The sequence below is a fragment of the Coffea arabica genome, chromosome 3c, assembly GCF_036785885.1.
Source record: "Coffea arabica cultivar ET-39 chromosome 3c, Coffea Arabica ET-39 HiFi, whole genome shotgun sequence".
Classification (NCBI taxonomy): Eukaryota; Viridiplantae; Streptophyta; class Magnoliopsida; order Gentianales; family Rubiaceae; genus Coffea; species Coffea arabica.
In genome coordinates this window covers 1,671,289-1,694,788 of record NC_092314.1, presented here as the reverse complement: position 1 = coordinate 1,694,788, position 23,500 = coordinate 1,671,289, and the positions used below count along the sequence as shown (strand labels likewise).

At 37.1% G+C, this 23,500-nt stretch overlaps 2 protein-coding genes and 1 long non-coding RNA gene across 4 annotated transcripts; 1 reads left to right on the top strand and 2 right to left on the bottom strand.

The window, feature by feature from the left end:
• Positions 1-972: 972 nt before the first annotated feature.
• Positions 973-2,693, top strand: LOC113733984 (protein LATERAL BRANCHING OXIDOREDUCTASE 1). Its single transcript, XM_027260244.2, has 4 exons — positions 973-1,353; positions 1,436-1,683; positions 1,777-2,104; positions 2,195-2,693. The coding sequence occupies exons 1-4, from the start codon at positions 1,093-1,095 to the stop codon at positions 2,447-2,449; spliced, it is 1,092 nt and encodes a 363-aa protein (XP_027116045.1). The 5' UTR covers positions 973-1,092; the 3' UTR covers positions 2,450-2,693.
• LOC113733985 (uncharacterized) lies at positions 1,601-5,902 on the bottom strand. Its single transcript, XR_003459188.2, has 2 exons — positions 5,516-5,902; positions 1,601-2,051 (listed from the first exon to the last, which is right to left on the bottom strand). It is a non-coding gene; the product is annotated as an uncharacterized lncRNA (long non-coding RNA).
• A 676-nt stretch (positions 5,903-6,578) lies between these two features.
• On the bottom strand, positions 6,579-12,831 carry LOC113733983 (cullin-1-like). Of its 2 annotated transcripts, XM_027260242.2 has the most exons (21): positions 12,693-12,831; positions 11,965-12,021; positions 11,538-11,747; positions 11,348-11,447; positions 10,788-10,973; positions 10,527-10,574; positions 10,239-10,442; positions 10,063-10,140; positions 9,803-9,892; positions 9,623-9,703; positions 9,445-9,507; positions 8,940-8,975; positions 8,774-8,860; positions 8,533-8,682; positions 8,397-8,452; positions 8,177-8,297; positions 7,916-8,077; positions 7,682-7,825; positions 7,372-7,590; positions 7,105-7,272; positions 6,579-7,024 (listed from the first exon to the last, which is right to left on the bottom strand). In XM_027260242.2, exons 3-21 carry the CDS (start codon positions 11,675-11,677, stop codon positions 6,923-6,925), a joined length of 2,235 nt encoding a protein of 744 aa, XP_027116043.1. In that variant the 5' UTR covers positions 11,678-11,747; positions 11,965-12,021; positions 12,693-12,831; the 3' UTR covers positions 6,579-6,922. The 2 variants fall into 2 exon arrangements, with proteins under 2 accessions (XP_027116043.1, XP_027116042.1); XM_027260241.1 differs by lacking the exon at positions 11,965-12,021 and having other exon boundaries at positions 12,693-12,829.
• Between the last annotated feature and the right edge of the window lie 10,669 nt (positions 12,832-23,500).

Here is a 23,500-nt window from a genome sequence, read left to right as displayed (position 1 = left end):
TTTTTGTAAGGTGAAAATTTTTTTTCTTTCTCTTTCTTTTTCTTTCTTTCCTTTTCTTTCCTCTCTTCTTCTTCTTCTCTTCTTCTTCTTGCTTCCCCCTTCCCCTTCCCCGTTACCTTGCACCAGCAACTCCCTTTCCCCCCTCCCCCGCCACCGCCCTCCCCTCCCCTACCACCACACTACCCTCTCTTTCCCCCTTCCCCCGCCTACTGCCCTCCCCGGCCACCCCTCTGCCCTCCCTTTCCCCCTCCCCCGGCCACTACCCTCCCCTCCCCAGCCACCACACTGCCTTTCTTTCCCCCTTCCCCTGCCCACTGCCCTCCCCCGCCACCCCTCTGCCCTTCCTTTCCCCCCTTCCCCGGCCACTGCCCTTTCCTCCCCCGCCACCGCACTGCCCTCTCTTTCCCCCTTCCCCTGTCCACTGCCCTCCCCGGCCACCCCTCTGCCTTCCCTTTCCCCCTTCCCCCGCCCACTGCCCTCCCCCGCCACCCCTTTGCGCCGTCTTTCCCCCTTCTCCCGCCCGTCACCCTTTGCCCTCCCTTTCCTCTGCCCTTTGCCTTGCCCTTTCCCTGCAGCCCAGCCGCATGATGGCAGGCCCAGGCTCGTGACCAGACGTAGCCCAGGCTCAGCCTTTCCTCTTCTCCACAGTGCACCAGAAGCAGCCCGGGCTCACGACCCAGCCGCAACGCACTCGCAGGATGGGGGACGAAACAGCGGTGGCGTGTTTTGGGAATCGGCAGTGGTGTTGGGTTGGGATGGGGGAGGAAGAAGGAAAAAAAGGATGGGAATTTTTTTTGGTGTGTTTTGGGTATTTTGAGATGTGCAGGTAAAAAATTTTGAGAAGTTTTTTTGGATTCCTGTAGCAAAAGTTGTTAAAAAATTAGTAGGTAAAAAACTTGTCCAAAATACTGGGTTCCAAACAGGCCCTAAATTTCATAAAGTGCGTTGGCTTGGCCCCACGATACAATTCTATGCGCATTAAAGATCCATGAATTTTCTTGCTTGTTCTCCCTATAAATAATTGGCATTGCAAAGTTCAATACTACAAGGTACCTAGCAAAGATAAGTTAGTCCCCTCCAAACAATAGTACCATGGCTCCTGTACCAGTTTCTCCCATTAGTGTTGGCCACATTGATGATGTCCAAGAACTGAGGAAGACCATACCATCACGCATTCCTCAGAGATTTGTCCGAGACGGGATAGAAAGGCCGAGACTTTTCATGACCAATCCTACTCCTTGCAAGAATATTCCTGTCATTGATTTATCAAATCTCCAAAAAGGCAGTAAAGATGAATTCCGAGCTGAGTTGCTACAGCTCTCAGCATCCTGTGAAGACTGGGGATTTTTCCAGGTATCTATGTATCATGAATCTCTACCTTGTTTTTGTTCATTTTATTTATAACAGGGGCTAATAACCATTTTGACTTGTATAGGTGATAAACCATGGAGTTAACTTATCCTTAGTCGAAAGCTTAGAAAAGGTGGCCATGGAATTCTTCATGCTGCCGTTGGAGGAGAAACAGAAGTATCCAATGCTACCTGGAACTGTTCAAGGATATGGGCAGGCTTTCGTTTTCTCGGAGGACCAGAAGCTAGACTGGTGCAACATGTTTGCTCTTGGACTGGAGCCCCATTTTATAAGAAATCCAAACCTGTGGCCTACAAAGCCAGCCACCTTTAGGTAACTGCATTACTTCATGAACAAAAAGCTTTAAGCCCTGAATTTAATCTAATCTCAGAACGGGTGATAAGATTTATCTTGTTCTGTTTTCAGTGAGACTCTGGAAGCATATTCCAGAGAGATAAGGAAACTATGCAAGAATTTGCTAAAGTACATAGCCATCGGTCTATCTCTGGATGAGAATGTCTTCGAAGACATGTTCGGAGCAGCTGTACAAGCAGTGAGAATGAACTATTATCCAGCATGCCCTAGACCTGATCTTGTTTTGGGTTTGAGTCCTCATTCAGATGGAAGTGCCCTTACAGTGTTGCAACAAGGAAAGGGTAGTTCAGTTGGCCTTCAGATATTCAAAGACAATACCTGGGTACCTGTCCAGCCAATTCCCAATGCATTAGTAATCAATATTGGTGACACCATAGAGGTAAAAGATTGTGATCATATCATGTCCTTTTCTTTTAGTTTTACTTATTGATTTACAAATCTAATGTGCCATTCTTTTGTAATTAAACAGGTTCTAACAAATGGCAGATACAAGAGTGTAGAACACAGAGCAGTCACTCACAGAGAAAAAGACAGACTCTCAATTGTCACATTTTATGCACCTAGTTATGATCTAGAAGTTGGACCAATGCCAGAACTGGTGGATGAGAACGAGCCCTGCAAGTACAGAAGATACAACCATGGAGAGTACAGCAAGAACTATGTAACCAACAAGCTGCGGGGGAAGAAAGCACTGGAATTTGCTAAAATCAATACCACTAACTAATTCCAAAAACACCTTGCATAGTTTGAATACTACTACATCGTGCAAAGGACCATATACATAGCATTATGTCATGAATTGGTTTCGTTAGGACTTGTGAATGGAATGACCCAAAGTACAAGTTGTATGTGCTGTACTACTAAAAACTGTTGAGTGGATAGCACTGTACATTTGCAACTTATATGTATGAGTATGACCCTATTGATTAGTAGTAATAAATATGCCACTGGCCACTTGTGCAGAGAAACTTTTCTTACTGCAGTGCTTTCACTTTCAATTAGGGGGTGCCTGTCTCGCGGGGAAGCAATGGGTCGGGTTGGGGGGGGGGGGGGAATTTTCTTTCCCCGTTTCAAATGGGGCAGTATGGAGCGGGGTATAATAAATTTTTTAAAAAAATAAATATTTATATATAGTTTTATACATACACATATATATATATATGTGTGTGTGTGCGCGCGCGCGCGCAGGCGCACGTATATTGTTATTACACATCAATAATATAGGCATATACATAATAATTTTATAACTAAAAATATCATAATTTGCATGATGAAATGATGATTTAACTATTTCTAGTTTACTTGAATCTTTTCACATATTGCAAATTATTCACCAAAAAAATAAAAATAAATATGATAGTTATAAGTTTAGATTTGCAACTAAATGTGAAGAAATGAATTCAAAAGATCAAAATGATTATTAAGCTCACATTGAATATTTTGCCAAAAATCTAAAAGAATGATTTACAAAACTGTTATTGATGTTATACGCGTAGATAAATAAATAATGTCAAAATAAAAAATAAAACTATAATTAGCCAATCGCAGGGCACACATGAAGCTATGGCCAGGAGGCAGGGTACTGGAAGCAAGGGTTTAAATATGAGGTGAGAGAACTGTCCCTGCTCCTAACCTCACCCTATTGCCATCCCTACTTTCAATTGTGTCGCTCAAACTTAAAAGAGTCACTTTTACTGTTCTCTCTAGCAGATTATTCTAATATGATGTAATCATGAAGAGGAACCACAGAGCTCCACCACCCCTAGTTTTTAGTAGATTCGCATCAAGCACGGACAAAATCATCGGCTTTCCATTGTTCAAGGGAAGATACCTTTTTCTTGAGTGCGGGGGGGAGAAAGGACTAAGGAGAGCCCACAGACTGCGCCTTTGTGTCTCTGAGGTACACATTATTGCTATGTCAAAGCAGTAACGAGGCAACTTGTTATTAACTTTTGCCAATCAAATTGAATTAAGAAACTAGTACAGCAAACCAACAGAATTCAGAATTAGTCATCAGGTAAACAAAGAGAACAATGCAATCAATAGCAGTCGTCCATGTGGGCTTAAAAGCAGTTTGATACCAGAGTATTAGCAAAGAAAGGCTAAAGATCTTGCAGTGTCATTATGGAAATTGAGTGTGTTTTATGATTAAACAAAGCATATGGTCTGCAAATGAGGAAGACATTGCTGATGCAATCTCTTAGTGGAGAACTTAATGGAGAATTCCGTGATACTTTAGCAAAGAGGACGTGATGTAGAAAAGAAGGTGTGTTCTCCAGTATGACTAGCTCAGGTTAAATCATCCACCACTACATCAAAACGCCAACAGTGCTTTAGGATTCCCCGTTCGAAAGCAAAACTTGGAGCTCAGAAGTGCTCGTATGTTTGCTGGGAAAGAAGAAATTGGTTTTCATACGGTAATGAAAAATCTGAGATTATTGCTCAAGTGCAAAAGCCAGCTGAGCAATTTATCTTCCTCAATAGATCATTATTAGAAGTGAAAAGCATATGCATAATACATTAAACCAAGGATGAGGAAACCAAGAATGCAACCTCAAAGTCCTTTAGAACTCTTCTGTTCATCGCCCATTTCCTCACCATCAAAACTACTACTAATGCACTCAGTCTCATCGTTACATCATTCTTTACCTCTAGGTGGGGTTGGAAGCCTGGGACAGGGCGGCTGTCTCTTTGTTTTTCTTGATTCTTAGTTTCCACTTTCCATCCATCAAGAAGATTTTTACTTCGACTAGTTAATTTTGGCATGAGATAATTTTACAGTTTCTTGACAACTAGCCATGGACCCCCGCAATGGCTGGAAACCATGTATTTAAACAACTATACAGAAAATACTGGTCCTCGACTCCATGAATTGACAACCCACTAAGACTATGACTGATTGGTGAATGCTCACGCAAGCTTTGTAATGTTTCTAACATGTTTGAAACATTATTATGAAAACTTCACCTAATCACTCTTCTTTCAAACTCAACAATCAGGTTTATGGGATTCAGGAATGATCTCAGCTAATGGGACCCAAGAATCAAGCTTAGAAGACCTGAATAACTTGCAAATCCCAAACACCATCTCAATAAAATAATGGCAACTACATTTTGGTCTGCAAAAGATGAAAGCTTTATGCGAGTGCAATTCCAAGGTTTGCTTCCCAACTTGAAATTGTGACTGACGGCCGTCATTTTTGCTTCACTAACTAATCATTTGGAACGTAAATGCATTTTGTGGTGCTTCATTACATATAATTTACAACTTCTACAAGCCTTCCTATAGACATGCCATAGCTGAGTGCTGCGTGACTTATCCCACTAAGTATAGAACAGCAAGGATCCTTTTGACTATCATGAACTTGAAAAACTCGGGGAAACCCATTATCAAAGATGTTAATTGCGCATTTTCAAAGCCACCTTTCGGACAGGATGGACCAAAGACGAGAGCGGATTCATGACCTACGCAATTGGACATTCAAAGACTCCATTTTTAGCACACAAACTTCAATTTATATGCAAAACGTTCATGATTAAGAAACAGTAAACATCGGACGAGTAATCCCAATCACCAGACTTTTCATTTGCTTCATCAGCATAGATATATTTCTGAACAAAAAATAACTCAAGCAATTCAACCATATAAATCACTAAAATTCATGTGTAGATATATATAGACAAAGAAAGAAAGAGAGGGCGTTCTCAGCTGATACTCGGAAAGAAGAGGATTGAAACCCTGGGAGCTCTCGAAAGGCTAATGCTGTGAAAGAGATTTAATCCTATATTACCTTTTTTTTTTTTTGGGTATTGCTTGATAAAGGCAGGGGAATACTTGGCTATATCCTCTTTCTTTATTTGATTGCTGTAAGCCAACCACAGTAGGATGGATGCAGCTGCTTCACTGAACATGTTCTCGACTGATGTTTGTACTTTGTGGCATTACAAGGAATATGGGTTTGGCAGTTGACCACTGCTGTTTGTCATCAGGCCCAGGCGAACTAACTTTCCAGGAAAAGGTGAAGTATTGGAACATTCACCCACTTGGCTTGCTGGACGCTCACCTTAGGAGCCAAGAAGATGACACCGTCCACACATTTGAGTCTGCGACAGGAAAGTTAGGAAGTGAGGAAAATCTTGACAGGGGACACAATCTCTCCCAATTTCCAGTTTACAGGAGAGGCACGCAAGAGCCGTCTGCGGAAAGCATAATAGTGCATTCCACCCCCAATGATTCAATTCTCACACTTACAGGAGACGGACGTCAAAGCTGCGTGCCAAAAGACCATTTGCTATTAATTTAGGGAATTAAAATTTGACATTTTCCATGTACGATACGCAGCAAAGTTTGAAAAACTTCCTTTCAGGACTGCAAATATGGTGGACAGGCTCTGGGAAATGAGCAGTGGAAGGTAGAAGGTTTGCATTCAATGTTTTGAATACAAACATTATCACGTTTACCTGGATAATAATTAAGACTAAAGAAATGTGGAATGAATCGCGGACGAACACCAACGACATAGGAGACAAGTCGCACGGTACCAACTTGTGCGCGCCATATCATTGCTGAGATAATAAGATACAATCAACCTACTGATTTTTTCTATTTCCTGTCTTTACTCTTCATTTTGTTCCTTCATAGAAGGGAAGGTGAAGGACCGAGCAGCATAAACATGGCATGCGGCTTAACAGGAAGCACCAACTTGAAATGAAAATTCAGTTGTTACTGGAGGTCTTAAAGTTTCTCGCAAGCGCATGCTTCCGATGAACCTTTACATTAACTACAGAAGATGAAAAAAATTAACTACAGAAGATGGAAGCCGGCGAAGACTGTTGACACATGGAAGCCGCAAATAAAACTGAAAAAGTTCAACTCCTGCACCAATAAAGATTGGAAGAGTACAACTGCCCCACCAAGGGTAGTCTCACTGCTAAAACTACAGATATTACACTTTTTTCCAACAAGGACAGGTAAATGTAGCGATTGTCTACATCTGATTTTTGAAGGCTTAATGTACACAGAAAATCTCAAGCTCCTGATTGTAAGCAAGCATCAAAAAAGAGGTAATTAAATATTTGGAAACATTTACAGAAGTTTGTGGTCAATTTTTCAGGCCAATGGACGCACGATAGAATGCACGCCCTTTCGCATCGATCAGGGATAGCGAGTTGCACATAGGGTTGATCACCTGGACAATTCATGCCAAGTACTTGAACAAATTCGGGTTATCCTTGTCCCTCTCCAGATAGTCCCGAGTAATCAAATCTTCAATCCTCTTCTTGATTGCCTTGACGTCAGGCTGTGCAGTGCAAAATTGTAAGTTAAGAATACCATTTGGTTAGCTCCGAGGCAACATATTAAGCAGGAGAATAACAATACCTTGAACATGCGGCCCAACTGTTCAACACACTCCATCACCAACTGCTGGTAGCCCAAAACTTTCCTACTCTTCATGATGCGGACGATTGATGCATCAATAGCATATCGCCTATCCTTATCAACATCTTCAATTACTTTTTTCTTCTCATCCACGGGAGGGAGAGGAATCTGAATATCCACAAAAGATACTTTACCAACATAGAACTAGTATGACCACAAGGTATGTAGTAGTCAACAGGATATTCCTGTACAAGGTAAGAAGAGTACCTTGATCCTCCTCATTTTGTCAGTGAACTTTGAGTTGAACCCAAAAACATCTGTATGAGAGATTGTTTTCGTATTGGGCTCCTTGTTAAGAATCTTATACTTGGCACATGAAAGGGAATGCAACAGTCTCACAACATCATCATCAGAAAGGTTCAATTGAGCCATAATTTCTTGATAGCTTAATTTATCTGATGCATTGAATAACAGCAGAGCAGAAGCCTGCAAATCAGGAAGAGGAACATTCACTTTCTGTGATATAGGAACTACAAAAACCATGAGCTACCCTAAAATATGCTTGTTGCGAAGTTACCTGATACGTAGTTACAATCAACTCCATAGTTTTAGGCTCAAACTTTCCATTGATGTTACATGTCCCCAATGAATATATCCAAGTGAGTTTTCTGTGCTTTGTCTTTGTTTGATAGAACTCTCGAAACACTTCAACGCACTTAACCTGAGATAGATTTGAAGTAAACCAGAAAAGGTTGATGCTAAATAGTAACGTTGAAAAGAAGCCAAAAATATACAACGTATGGAAACATACCATCTCAGCTGGGAGGCTAAGATCAAAAGACTTGTAACTTGGCCAGAACCCAGTAGTAAGGACAGTGACTGTCAAGTCAATTCCGGGATTTGCTTGTGGGTTATTACTGAGATACTCCTCAAAGTTGGCTTGGTTTTCCCTAGCTAATGTCAAATCCGTAACCTGAAAAAAGAGAGAAAAAGAGTAAAAAAAAAATTATCAAGTATTTTCATAGAGCACTAACGTTTGATTCGAAAAGAAATATATGGACAGCCAGCTTACCATCCCCTCCATCTTTGAAGTGAACTGACCACCACATTGTTGCTTCAACTTGGTCAGGATACTTCTTTCATGTTCATCATTGGCACTTTTATCAAATAATAGCCGCCGAGCAAGCTTTTTCCTGTCAGTGAATTGTTACACCAAAAAGTCATAAAAGGAAACTGGTGCAATTCCTAAAAACTCAATAATCACCATCCATCTCAGAGACCAGATCACTAACCGGTAAAATTCTGCAAATAAGTCCTTGTCACTGATATAGGCAAGTAGCTTTACTACCTGTGAAGTGATGGAATTAGTTGCAACATCCTGCAACTTGTAATAGAATAGAATTCAATATAGTAAGACGTGTTATTTACCTTTTCTAACGTCTCTTCTATTGCTTCATCACTCAACTTCTCACTGCCACCTTTTTTCAGAATATTGTCACAGAATGTTGCAAGAAGTTCAGCACTTGAACTTCCAGAAACACCCTTATTGCAGAAAACTTCAAATGCTTCCTTGAGTGCCTAGGGTTCAACATTAGAGGGGAAAATTTCATATTATAGCAATTGAATCATGACAACAGGACAAAATTCAATGATTTTCATTGGTACAAACCTTATGAAAAAGAGAATGATTCATAAAACAGTCATTCACATAAGCGAGGTACTTGTCATGCAGTTCAATCACCTTCCTTACAAAAACCTGAAGGCCACAAACGTAAGTCTTTCTACCAAATGAAACCAAATTTACGTTCCGAATGAAGAGACACGTCAATATGTACCTGTTCCTGCATACCAACCACATCTTTCTTATCCACCTGCAACAGAACGTTAATGTAAGAAACCATGGCGAGTGACCAAAACATCCACTAACAATGCATTCAACAGTACATCTCAGGGAGTATAAGTGAGAGGCCTCGGGTTCGAGCCCTCCCAGTCCCCCCCCCCAAAAAAAAGTACCTCTCAGGGAATTCTAGGATACAATAATCTCTAATTTTCTAAGAGCAATGAAAAAGTTGGAACCTTGAAATTCTAAAGCATACGGGATTCCGTAGCTTTCTGAAAGCCTACTGTTTTGATTTCAACTAAAAATAAATTTTGAATTCATGCTACATTAAATTCTGGATATAAGAAAGTAATCACCATTAAATTTTAAGTGCTGATGTGTTGCTTCAACTTGTATTAAAGGCTGAACACAATTTATCTGTATTCAACCTAGTCAAGTACTACAAACCTCAAGGGAGAAATCCTAGAAGAGTAAGATCCATGCAAAACATTCAAGCCTACCTTCTTGTTGCTTGCAGCATCTTCTGCTTGCTTAACCAAAGCTGTACCTTCAGCAGTAACATGCTGCATCCATGATACCACAAATATTTAATGCACAGATATGGAGCCAAAAAGTCAAAAAATAATGCTCTGTTAAGGTATTGGAATAAAAATTTATGGAGGCAAAATGGCTACAAACCTGCTTGAATATATTAGCAACAGGTTCTAGGCCTTTAGGTATTTTGGAGAAAAGTCTATACATCCTTGACAAATCTTCCACCTAATTGAATTCAAAAAACGAAAAAGAAAAGAACACATTAATTACTGCAGCAGTTTTAATCAAATAAGATATCCATGATTTACATATGTTAAAAAGCACCTTGTCATCTCTAAGTAATGCATGACATCCAGAGTGCTCTTTTTCAAGCAGTTGAGAAGCATACACAGACAACAACTCATGTTGTACTTTCTGCCAAAAAGAAAGATTAGTTACAATTAAATACAGTATACTTCACGAAATAATAAAAACCATGGAAGAATTCAAAGTTGAAGCTAGATAGCTCAGAATACTACTACCACACTATGCAATATTAGAGTTGAAATACGATAGCAGCATAAAACTCGAAAACAAAATCAAACCTCAAGCAACTTCATTTCACTACTTGAATGGAGATAATGGGCGACTCTGTCCTTCTCTCGCTTTAAACACTCCTCACTCTGATGATTAGATCAGTAACAGTAACAAATTAGATTCCAGAGCCATGAAGAATGGGGTGACATTTAAAACCACAACATGGTATGTAACAGGTAATTACTTTCAGCATATAATCTGGACATGAGTCTTCCAAAATCCAGTTAGATGCCTTCCGGGAATAATAAGCAGCGGTATCCTTGAGCATTGCTGCTTCAAAATCATTCTCATAATAATCCATCTGCCCCATCCCAATTTCAACAAAAATATCTAGAACATTCTTCAACAAAGCTCGATCAATTTGCTCTCCCTCACGCTCCTGATCAATCTGATAAATAGGCAAGGACAATGATTTGTCAACTAGAACCAAATTTAAAGAATGTTGCTGATTTAAATAGTGACAAGGACAAACCAGAGATATAACAGCATCTCGAACTTTTCCATTTAACTCATGATATACCTGAAACAAGATGATACCTATCAACATTATTCTAAAATAACTCAACTGCATTCAGAAGTTAGTTTACTTCCATAATCGTAAAAAGAGAAAAGCAACAACATGTAATCCTCTAGACAGTCCTTTTTCAGATCACAACCAACAAACACCATAACACAAAATAATAGGTGAGGCAGAAATATTCTTTACAAAAAATAGTATTAGTCCATAATTTACCCGATCTCGAAAGCAAGTCAGTCCCACTTCATTTAGTGCTGGAAGTGACCTCCGAGCGATGAAATACCGATCAAGATAATGAAAGAACCGAGACAGCCATCTAACCATGATTTTATGATTTGACCATCTTTTTACGAGCTCTCGTAACATAAATTCATCATGCTTCTCTCTTAGAGAAGGCAATACCTGTATATTTAAAAAAAAACAACAATTATGAAAGAAAAAGTTCCTTGAGATGATTTCTGTTAGGAGACGCTTGCATAATGAATACTTTTTTGGAAGAAATTAGAAAGTAGAGAAGTGTATTTACATACATATTCCAGAAACTAGTTAGCAAAGAAAACACTAAATCCCCACTTACCCACCCTGAATTGACGGTGTCCATCACTACTCCAATTGGGAACATGCAGATGGAAAGTCAAGTTTGAATAACTAATCGGAATCCTAGGATTGGAGTTGCACAAGTAGCAAGATGCATTGGGAAAGGCATAATTCTAGTGTAGGAACAAGCATCTATTGACAATGCTGTCCGCAGATATAAGATGTCGTTAAACCCTTACCATGGATGTGACATAATCTTCAAAAGACTCTCGATACTTGTCATATAACTGCTGAGAGTAGTCATGCGGCGGTTTTTGGGTACACATGTTATAAATAGTTCTGAAAATAAGACCAATTATCACGTAAGCACAATGTGATCGCCTAAGAATTAGTTTACCAAATCAAGCAACAGGAGAAAAAGCACATTACGTGTAAAGCATCATGTAATCTTCTGAACTGAACTGTGGCTCGGGTTTCCCTTCAAGAATGTTCTTAAGCTTTGTGATCCCTGTCTGCATAAAATCCCATCCCTGATCCAAATCAATTGTGTTCCGCTGGTTCATCGTCATGATGTTACCAGCACCAAATACTAAGCCTCAGATCCAACCCAACACAATATTCTTGTAATCCAAACAAGACCTGCAAAGGCAGTATCCAGTATTAACTAAATATACTGCTCCAGCCCAACCCCCTCTCTTCCTCAGCAAAGGTAAAAGAAAACAATAAGAAAACTTGCACAGTGAAGAAATATAAAACATTCAAGGAACATAGTAAACTCTTAAATCATTCTCCATTTAAGTAAAACCTAATAGAAACATTACAAAGAAAAAGAAAAAGGAAAGAATCATTTTCATACCTATAACTCATTGCAACTGAGCCCTAGCAAAACCTCAACAATGATAATCACCATATTCTACAAAAGCACCGAGATTTGACAGATATCATGTCAAACATCAGATAAACAATGATCTCCAGACCGCAATATCACTATTTGAAGTTCAACTACAATTTTAAGAGCATAAAACCAAATATTTGACTTTAAAAAATGAAAATAACCACAAGATCAAAAAGAGCATTTGAAATATCTGTGGTGGCGGCTCATAATCAATCAACAAGAGAAAAACGTCGACTACTCGGCCAGATTCGTGAACAAATATACATATGCTTGCGTAAATACATACAGCATTATTGACATTCCTAACATTTTTCGATGTGTTTATCTACCTGATTTATGAACATAACCAATAAGCCCTAGCATAATCCGATACCGAACCACGATGAATTTATTACACTGCATAACCACGTCAAACATCGAATAAATCCTGATCTCCAGCTCGCGATAGGATTGTCCACGAATTCAACATCAAATTTACAACTAAATAACTATAAAATTAAAAATTTGACGCAAACATGAGCCTAAAAGACCTTCCCAACATCTATCGCAGTTCAAGTAATCATTCGACGAAATAAACGCATCGATTAATCGGCGAATATTAACAAAAAAAAATACCATTATCTTTATACTGCCAAATATAGCATCACATATGTTGGCGATATTTACCGATATGGCCCATAGAGACCTACCTGATTTCTCGAACGAATGACTGGAAAGATGAAACCCTAGATATGAAGGAAGGATTGACGAGCAGAGGCGTGGAGAGAGAGAGACAGAGGTGGGTGAGATGCGAAACTCCTCTCTATCTCTACTTTCTCAGTTTTGTTTATTATGCGTCGTCTGATTTTTTTTTTAAAATCGTCCCCTGGTTTTTTGTCTATTTATAGATTCCTCCTATGTAGTTCGTGTTTTTTTTGAAATAATTTCACAAACCTCCCATAAGATTTTTGACAATTTCACTAGGTTCCCCTTAGGTTTTACAAATTACATTGACCTCCCTTATCATAATAAAATGACTATAATGACCTTAACTTAATAAATAATTCATAGTATAATGAAATAAAATTTAAAAAAAAAACTGACCTTTTCGGTTATCCTATTTACAATTTACAGCCAACGACGATACTCTCTCATTTACTATCATTTCGTTCTCATCCATCAACAATTTCCTCCTATAACTCGCTATCAAATTACCGTCAACCATTGCCTATAATTGTAGCCAATTACATCACAAGTAATCTTTTAAACTCTACTATATATTCTTATTCCTCCTTTTCTTCTCTTTAGAATTGTCAAATCACAAGTTTAGTTGAGATATTATATTTAATGGTTGAAATAAAATTCAATATCATGGTCAAATTGAAAGGAGTTGAAGAGGCACACAATAATAATGCAACCATTGGCTAAAAGAATAAGAGGGATTAAAATTGGTAAATTTGTTAATTTGTCTATCATCCATCCAAAAAATTTTTAAGATGTTAATAAGTACTTTTATATTTCTTTTTATACTTGACAATTGTTAGTCATGGTTTTGATATGGAGATAGAGTTTATTCTCTGTATTTAAGACGTTAACATATTTGGAAATTTGATGGTAAGTTAAATTATTTTGTTGCTAAAAGGTGTGGGCATTGGATTTGAAATTTGGGGTATAATTAGTTGTAAATAAAATTTTGATTTTTAGCAAAATGAATTTCTTGAAAATTTCTATAGTCGTAATGATGTCTTCCCTTCTTTTAAACTTGATTAATCCTATCCATGCTTAAATCTCCTCTTAAGGATTTTTTTTCAAAGCCAAATGTGGCTCATGTAGTGGGAATTGAACCATTTATATGAAACCAAACCATGGCATCCCATGTTGAGGATTATGCAAACACAATAGCAGTTGATTTTGAGTTTGATTGAAGGATGGAACAATCTCCAAGTTGAACATATGTTTTGGAAAAGGGTTAATTACATTTACCTCCCCTGAGGTTTGACCATATTACCAATCAATCCCTGTAATTTGTCCAAATAACGGTCTCACCCTTTGAATGATCAAATATTTAACAAAAACCCCCCTTAATGCCGAAAATGCCTTTATTGAGGCCATGTTGCATTAAAAAAAGAACATATTTTTATTTTATTAACCCTGAAGCAATCCAAAAAAAAGAAAAAAGTTTTTGCTTATTATTTTATAAAAACCATATCTTTGCTTCCATAAATAGTTTTGAATCAATAATTATTTTAAATCTTAAAAATGAATATTAAAAATTAGATAAATTGAAAGAAAAATAAAAAAGAAGCAATTATTTTAAATCTTCAAGTATGGTTCGAATTTGTGGTTCAAGATATGTTGCGGAGAGCACAAGGCGTGTTTTCCTCAATTTGAACCATACTCTATGACATCCTGGTTTGAATTTGTATTTGTACTAAAAGTGAAAACTTAACTATTTTAGTTGTATTTATTTGATCATGTTGAATTGTATTCAAATAATTTTTGTTTGATTGTTTTTATGAGTTTCAATTGTAAAATTAAAATGAATAATAACTTGATGATATGTTGATATTTTAGTACTTGATTATTTATTAAAATTTAATTATAATAAAATTTTATTAACTTAGCGGGAAAAATTTTATTAACCCCGAAGCGGGGCGGGGGGAGTGGGAGGCGGGGGACGGGATCGGAGCGGGGGCGGGGGGAGTTTGTAGGTAGCGGGGCGGGGATGGGGGAGGGGTCCCTCGCCCCAATCCCGTCCCGTTGCCATCCCTAGTGGTGGGGTCACCAGGATGTCATAGCAGTAAGCGATGTCCCATCAGGACTAATCACCGGGTAAGCGTTTCATTTTAACGCTCAAACCGTTTAAAATGCTGATGTCCCATCTCTACTTGGCTTTATTTTTTTTGCTCTTTTTTTTAAGCATTTTTTTTTTTACTCTTTAACCTTAACTCAAACCAACTTTTACGTGGGCTCAACATATAGTTTTTATACTTTTCCATAAGCTGAATTTAAATCCAACTCAAAATACTAGTATTAAGAAACGGTTAAACCTTATCCAGACCAAATTTGATGGACCAGTTCTTTTTTTTTTTTTTTTATTATTACCAATAAAAAAAGTCATGTTAAGTTAAGTTGATCACGGGTTCCTCTGCTCTACGTGGAGTTGTACTTCCCTTGTTTTGTCATTATCCTTTTTGTATTTTTTGAGAGAATATGTATTGGCATGAAAGTGAAGCTATAGGAAATGTGTGAAGCTAGTTCCTATAAGTTACACTCTCAATTGCAAGTTAATTAATTCCATTTTCCTCAACACATCTAAATAATGTACCTAAGGAGGATTTCAAGCCATTTGTTAATAACGCTTGGTATCTTGCCCTAACTTTCCTAAACGATGCCAACATTTTGTATCTCAATGTGCGGGTGTTTTTAAGAACCCTTTAGACAAATCTTACATTCAATCCTTACATTTTGAAAAACAATGCAGACTGCGGACACCTTAGCGTAATGTAAGTTGAAGCCAACACCCTTTGTTGGCCTGTTAGTCACTACTAAGACTTTTAAATTTTGATAGAGCGAGAGATCAAGAGTTCAAACATTACCTCCTATTAATTGCCACGACACGTTTTCTCAAAAAATTAATACGGTGGTGGTGGTTCAGTCTCTATTAGTTTCCCGTCGGCCTAGTTAGACCTCCTCTCTTAGATTAGGTTAGAGTAAGGTGGTATAGACAAAAAGTGACGATGATGAAAAAAAAAAAAAAAGAAGAAAAAGAAAGAGTAGGCATAATGTAAGTTGCCAATCTTTTGTTTTAGAAGAACTAAAATAAGTTAACTACATAAAACCAAAATCCTTCCTGAATTCTTGAAAAATAAATCCAAAAAGTAGGCATAAAACCAACATCCATCCTGAATTCCTACGCATGACAAAATAAATCTTTTACTAATTGTTTGCAGCATCTTGATGATCAGCTTCTTCAGCCAAAGCTGGACCGCCATCCACAGCATGCTGTATTAAAGAAACCAAAGCACAGAATTAATTAGCACATGAGATTATTGTCTACCTATTAATATACTACTCTCGAAAGAATGATGCTTCCGTTAAGGTATTGGCCCTTCTTCTATTCTATTCTATTGACTTAATTATTATTATTAAAGTATGGCATGTCGAGGAGGACTACGAACCTGCAAGACCTTATTGGCAGCAGCTTCCAGGTCTGGAGGTATATTGGAGAAAAGCAAGTACGTCTTTGACAAATCTTGCCCCTAACATATAGTTCATTTAAGGTAAACAAAACAATTCAGTAAATCAATTCCAATTGAAGAAATACTGACAGGGAACCCTCCAAATTTGATAATAATTAACAACAATAATATATATATATATATATGTAAATGTGAATAATTATTACCTTGTCGTCCCTAAACAATAATGCCTTGGATCCAGAGTGATGTCTCTGATCAGGTGGTTGGGTGGCATACGCAGTCAACAGCTCATGTTGCACCCTCTGCATGTAGGATGGGCCAGAAACATGTCACGATGGAAAAAAGAGACATCCCAACAAGTGACTGAAAATAGCTATTACATATTTCTACCGCCCTGTGGCCATTATCATCAACATCCATCACAAAAAACCCAAAGATGAATGAGCATACTAATTGTTTTCAGAAGAATAGCAAAAGCAAAACCTCAAGCAACTTCTTTTCGCTGCTAGAATTCCCCATCCTTCTCTCGAAGTGAAGGCAATACCTGAATCAAAAACAACCGACGGTTGATATTCAATACAAAACAAGGCATTGGATTTACGGTACTCATGGTTTCCATAATGTTTTGTCAACGCCAAATTGCCTTAGAAAATTGTCACCGTGGATGTGATGTACTCTTCAAAAGACTCTCCATACTTGGCGTAGAGCAGGTTGGCGTAGCAATTCGGAGGATTTTGAGTACACATGTCCACAATTGCTCTGGATATATATATATATAGAAAGAGAATAAATAATGAACATGTAAGAATATTCAGTAATTGACAAATTTAATTTACGGAAAATCAAGAAAAAATTTCATCCAAGAGGGTTGAAAAAAAGGAAGCATATTACGTATAAAGCTTCATGTAGTCCTCTGCACCGATGAACTGCTTCTCGGGGTTTTCAGTTTTAAGGAAGTTCTTAACCTTGGTGATTCCTTCCTGTATCAAGTTCCACCCCTCCTCAAATTCAACAATCTTTTCCTTCGCCATGATGATACTATGGCTTATCTTAAACCTTGTATCGAAGAACCTGCAATTGTTCAAAAGTTATACATTATGTGAAACAAGTTCAAGCCATCAAAAGTTCATGGCAAAAAAGCACTTCTTTTCTCATATCCCACGTCCACAAAAAAAAAAAAAGAAAAAGAAAAAACCCTAGCAAAATCTTGTGCAAAGCGTCAAAATTTCTTGTCACATACGAATATTGAAGGTTTTTTTTTTTTTATAATAAAAAACATAAAAGATACTAAAAGTTTATGAACAAGACGAACTTCAAATTTAAGGGCAAAATCACCACAAAATTCCACAATAAGCATCAACAACAAAAATTCGATAAGAAATTATCTAGCAAGTACGCAAGTCTCAATCAACAATACGAACAATAACCATATCAAAACTAATAACCCACTACTTAGCCTATATTGTTGAACGATGACATGCTATCTATGTTGTGAGTATTGAATCTACACAGACTTACGAAATTAGGTTATTGAAAATACCAAAAGTATATGCGAAAGGAGGAGGACTGAGCAGAAAAGAAGACCCTCTCGACTTCTGAATTTTCCTCTCGTGTATGATAATGAACGCTTTAAGTAAACCACAAAACTATGAAAATAGGAATGCAACTGTATATGGAAACTACCAAATATTAAGCCTAACTATTTTAAGATTATCATTCGGTAAGACCTGTAAAATAGGTAACCACCATATTTGCATTGCCGACATCAAGGATGTTCTATTCGCGTAATGCAAATTCCTTAATCACGTATTTTAGGATTGGCCTTTTGAACATTTTTGCCATGCATATACCTTTATATTGTTCCACTAATAGTTCTAAGTCAATGTGTATTAGTACGCAGTGAATTAAAAAATTCCCAATGAAACAAACATTTGAATGTATACGTGCAGGTTTACAGTGATGGAATATATATAAGATTTACAACGTTTTGCAAAAGCTTTTTTTTTTTAAATTTTTTTTTAATCCTCCCACCTTTTTCCAATATTTTGAACTATCAAGCATAGGATTCGAATCATAAACTTGACAACGAGAAGCACTTTAAGAGCCCTCATTGCTCTAACCACTGAGTCAACTCTAGTTGTCAAAAGTTTAAACACTATTTCGAATGTGTACTACTTCAAGAAATTGGAAAATGGCGAACTCGAAGGACAATGCAAGGAAACATATGATCTCATGTACCATTATGGTGCTATTACCAGCGAAACAAAGACATCAGCTAATCAAAGTATTACAATCTCCTTATTCGAAAAGGGAGAAAAAAAAAAAAAAAAACACTCCCTAAGGTTAAAAAATGGTCAAAGAGTTTGAGACAGTCAAGCACTAAATTCCTTCTTGCTCCGTTGACCTCATGCGGCCTGCAGAGGGCATCAAGAGACAAAAGAAATCCAAGGATCAATTTCCCCAACAAGACTGGTAAAACCGTGTTATGATGCTAATTGGGGTCGAAGGTGAAATTGCTTTTCAAGTAGTTGCAACATAGAACCATATTTTTTATGACTTGCTAGCTAGTTGCTTGCAGCATCCTCTGCTTGATCAACTAAAGCTGTTTTTGCAGCAATTCGCCTTAAAAAAAATCCAAAAAAAAAAAGAGATAAATATATAGTTACTTGATTTACTGCTCTACAACTTCAATCAAATAAGCAATAGATGAGGTTTTGCATTTTTTGCATATGTGGAAAGTACATTTTTTTTGTCTCCAAGTAATGCACGACATCCAGAGTGATCTTTCTGAGGTAGATGAGCAGCGTATATAGTTTAGGCTTTGTAACTTTGCATTTTCTGCAACAATGGAAAGGCAAATTAGTCATAAAGAAAATCATAACCTTATACATGCAGAAACGACTGAATTTCGTCGGTTAATTAATAGGGTCAAGGCAAACCTCGATCAACTTTCTTTCGTTAGTCGTGAGAGGCCCTGGTCTTTTCTGGCTCTAAAGATGGCTTAGCCTGACGAAATGATCGGCAACAAGATAAGAGCCATGGAGATTAGGGAAGGCTTACACAATTTTAAGCCAAGACAAGCAAATTAAGAAAAGGGTGAATTTTTCAAATTACTTTCAGCAAATAATCAGGACAGAGTCTTCTGAAATCCAGTTGCATGCCTTTGTAGATCTAGAGGTGTGAATCGAAATCCGTAATTCGGAACTTTGAAATCGAAACTTTTGTATCAGAATTTTCGACCGATTTCGAATTTGAATTCACCAATTCCGAATTCGGTAAATTCCAATTTCACCGAATTCATGAATATAAAAATTATTATTATTATTATTATATAAATATTATATTACATATATAAAAAAATATTATATATGTGTGTGAAAAAGAAATTGAAATCGAAATAGGAATTCTGATTTCACCGAATTCATGAATATAAAAATTATTATTATAATATAAATGTTATATTATATTATATATATATATATATATGAAAAACAGATTTGAAATCGAAATAGGAATTCCGAATTCCGATTTCGATTTCGAATATGAATTCAAATTTCCAATTTGAAAAATCTCATTACCGAATTCGATCAATTCGAAATCGGATATTCCGATTTCATTCCGAATTATCGAATTCGATCGATAAATCGAAATTTTTCGATTTTACACATCCCTACGTAGAACAATAAGCGGCAGCATCGAAGAGCATCTTTGCTTCAAAATCCTTCTTATAATCAGAGGGATTATTATTATTATAATTATATCAGCATCTTTTTCTCAAGAAAGTAATAATTCAAAAGGAAGCTGCATACGTAGTTCATCATCAAGGAAAGGAAAGGTTATTCTTTTACGTAATGAATTACTACATAATGTGACTCTCATAAATTTTCTGAAATTTCATGTAACAGTAGAATCCTTACTAGACACCTAACAGCATAATTGCTACGATCTTATATGTATAGTTCTTAAATTTGTTCCCTAGTGTTTTGGATTTATATATAGTCAAGAACCCCGTAGACAAATCCACATAGAAGTTGATAATTTTTTTAATTAAGAGACCGTATTCATGACCCCGCACTTTTGCTGAAAAACTAATTAATAACATTACACTGCACATTTCTCATCTTTGCGGCGTTGAATTCAAGCTGGCGTATGACCAAATTCAGCCCAAACAAGCAAATAGCCTAGTCCTTCTTCCGGAACTCCAAGGTCAAGTGGTCGAATCCCACTTAACTCTCGGTGCGCTTGGGGTGGCGGTGTACTTGGGCGCAGGGGATTAGTCGGGCCGCCTTCGGGTCTTGATCCGCACACTCCTGTGTTGATAAAAAAAAAAAAAAAACAAATAACCCAGCCGTAATTTAATTTTTTCCACTTGTCATGCCCAAACAACTACCTATACTTTTTCTAAATTTGATTTGCTGTGACTGATTCCATGAGCAGGCACAAGCAGCTTTCTGGGGTCAATTCAAAAGAAAAAAAGAGCCGGGCTGGCTTTTTCAGAAAGTGCATGTTTTGGTCATCGATGCTATTAAGATTAAATTCACCCCTAGCAAACAGTTCCTCGTGCTTCTTATGTGTATAATATATATCCCTGACCCATGAGCTGTGGAGATCATCATGACAAACTTTTGATCATAAGGACGAAATAAACCATCTCACTACCAAGACTTTTCAATTATTAAACACGATTCAAGTTATCGTACCAAAATTTATCATGTTCAACATGAAACAGTCAGTATAGAAGCGTTTTCTGACAGCAATAATTTCATTCTTTTTTTTTTCCCATAAGGAACAGTGTAAGAAAACTCAAAAGATGGGCAAGTGAAGGAACAGGTGGTCTGTACTGAACCTAAATTTTTTTTTTTCCTATTTCGTTTTACTGGTTCTGAAGTTTTTCCTTTTGCATAGGAAATCTCACACTTTGCCCCAAGAATTAAGCTTTGACCATTTCTTTTCCAAAAGCTTTTTAACCATGTGCAATGGATTCCATTCTGTTATGTGTACTGTTTTACTTTTCACATAATTTACCAAAGTAATTTTTTTTTTATTTATTTGAAAAGAAGAGATATATACTCATTTGACCGTGTTTTAGGGTTTTGTTTATTGATCCATGCACGTAGAACAAAAGCGTAAACTTCTTTTGCTGTGTGTAAAGGAGATGGCAGTCGACAATTTTCTACTCTATGATACTGTCCTTTGTTTTACATCTTTTAGTCTGATACTTTGCTTAGTCAAATCAAGGGTTGATACACTATAGAAACTTGGAGCTATATATATAAAATCAGGTTTGTTTTTTTCTTTTTTAATGCTATATATGTTAATGCTTGTTTCAACATGGACGTAATACTTATGTCTGCCTGGATTAGTGAACCTATTTCTCGTAGATTATGGAGAACACCATAGACATAGAGTCTATGCAAGTGGCTCGGTGTTGCACAAATCAAGACGAGATAGTAGAAATTTTACCGCTCATCCTCCTCGCCAATACAGGAAAAGTTGCCTTAGAATTAAGCTTACATTAGAGGATCAATTAGAACCGGACGAAGCTAATGCATATAAAGAAATGAGAATGAACATTTTGGCTGTAAAACACTCGCGACGTCACTGCATGTGACTTCCACATTCTTCTCCACTAATTGCTTCAGTAGTATTAGCAAAGTAAGTGCAGATTATAATCATCTTTATCCACTCAATCCGTGCACTGGAAGAGCGAGCAGGCTTAAAATACTTGTTCATGGATACACTTCCGTACAGAGGTACTATATAATTTATTTTGGTAATAGTAAAGCAAAAAATTTTTTTTTTTTTTGCCTGCTTTGGGACCTCTTAAGTGCTGCATGTTCACCATGTTGAAGACCTAGTCTACACAAGGTTAATTTATTGTTTCTAAAATGTATCTGTAACTAATGAGGTTGGATAATTCTTAATATATATATTTTTTTGGTAAATTCAAATTTGTGATTTCATCAAAGAAGCATATTGTAGCTAGCGCCATATTCATACTCTCATATACTACTATAAGATAATCCATGAACAGTGATTTTCTGACATGTTAAGTTGCAGCAAAAGTTAACTGAACTAAAATTTACTGCATCACTCAGTAAAGCTAGCTAATCCTATTCCTGCACGTTCACCTTCCTATTTGCCTCAACAAGTGGAATCAGAAACGTAAAAAAAAAAAAAATCATGCTAGAATGAGAAAGAACATGATACTACAGTAGTTGGTGAAAAGATCATTAGCTTAAGCCAGAACTACTGGTATGTTTATGTAATATATCTTTAAACGTAAATGACATAAAGCATCATGTAAGTGATCAGGTAAAGGTCGTGATTTCAGATAAGTTGAACTCCTATACCTTGTCTGCAATTGGAAGTAAAATTTCTTTCAAATGTCTATAGACTTCTGCAATGTGATGAAAACGCTTTGTGGGCACAACCAAGTGCAGTCTGCAGAGTGATGCACGGCATGTCAGCATGACGCCAAGCAAACTTCCTGATTGACTTATCATGGTTCTTATATATATTGCAATTATTTCCAGAAATTTTTTTTTAAGCGCGAGTGCTGGTTAATGTTGCTACATCAAACTTCTTTATTTGCAGGTATTTTATCCTGGATCCGGTGCTAAAACCATCTATGAGAATCAACACCAAGAAATGTTAGTTAACGACTAAAGAAAGGATTCAAGCATTCAACATAAGCTATTTTCGTTGTACTGCCATATTCGTGCTTGTACTCTAACAGAATGCCACTAAATTGTTTTTCTTCTGAGGCAATGCATCTAAATATTGACCGGGAAATCAGAATGAAGACACACATCACCTATGATCTTCATTTTATGAAAAACGTACGGTTCATCATCTTTTCCTTCTCGATCTTTTCATTTTTTTTACCTGAGATTAAACGTATTTGTTGCATAGTTAACTTAGAAACTAATACAAGGTGCATTTTCCCTGCATTTTTGAGGATTTTCTATCATATATGGCAGCAACATCTAAGTCAAATAAAGACGAGTTCTTAAGATGGATACGTTCTTACAGTAGGATTGGAATATTGGAGCAGCGCACAAGGTGGTCAGCGGCTATAGCTCTACTATTCATCATCTACGCGGTAAGCGGCCTGAACTTGGATCCCTTTCTTGCAAGAAAACCTGTATAACAAATGAAAACACTGCAAGTTTTGTTTATAAGTAGGATGATTAATTTTTGAGGAGGGATAAAACAACTGCATGGTTACAAGTTCAAGCGCTCGTGTGTTGTGAGTATCAAACTACCACTGGTACGAGTCGTGGCAATATCAATATATATATATATATATATAT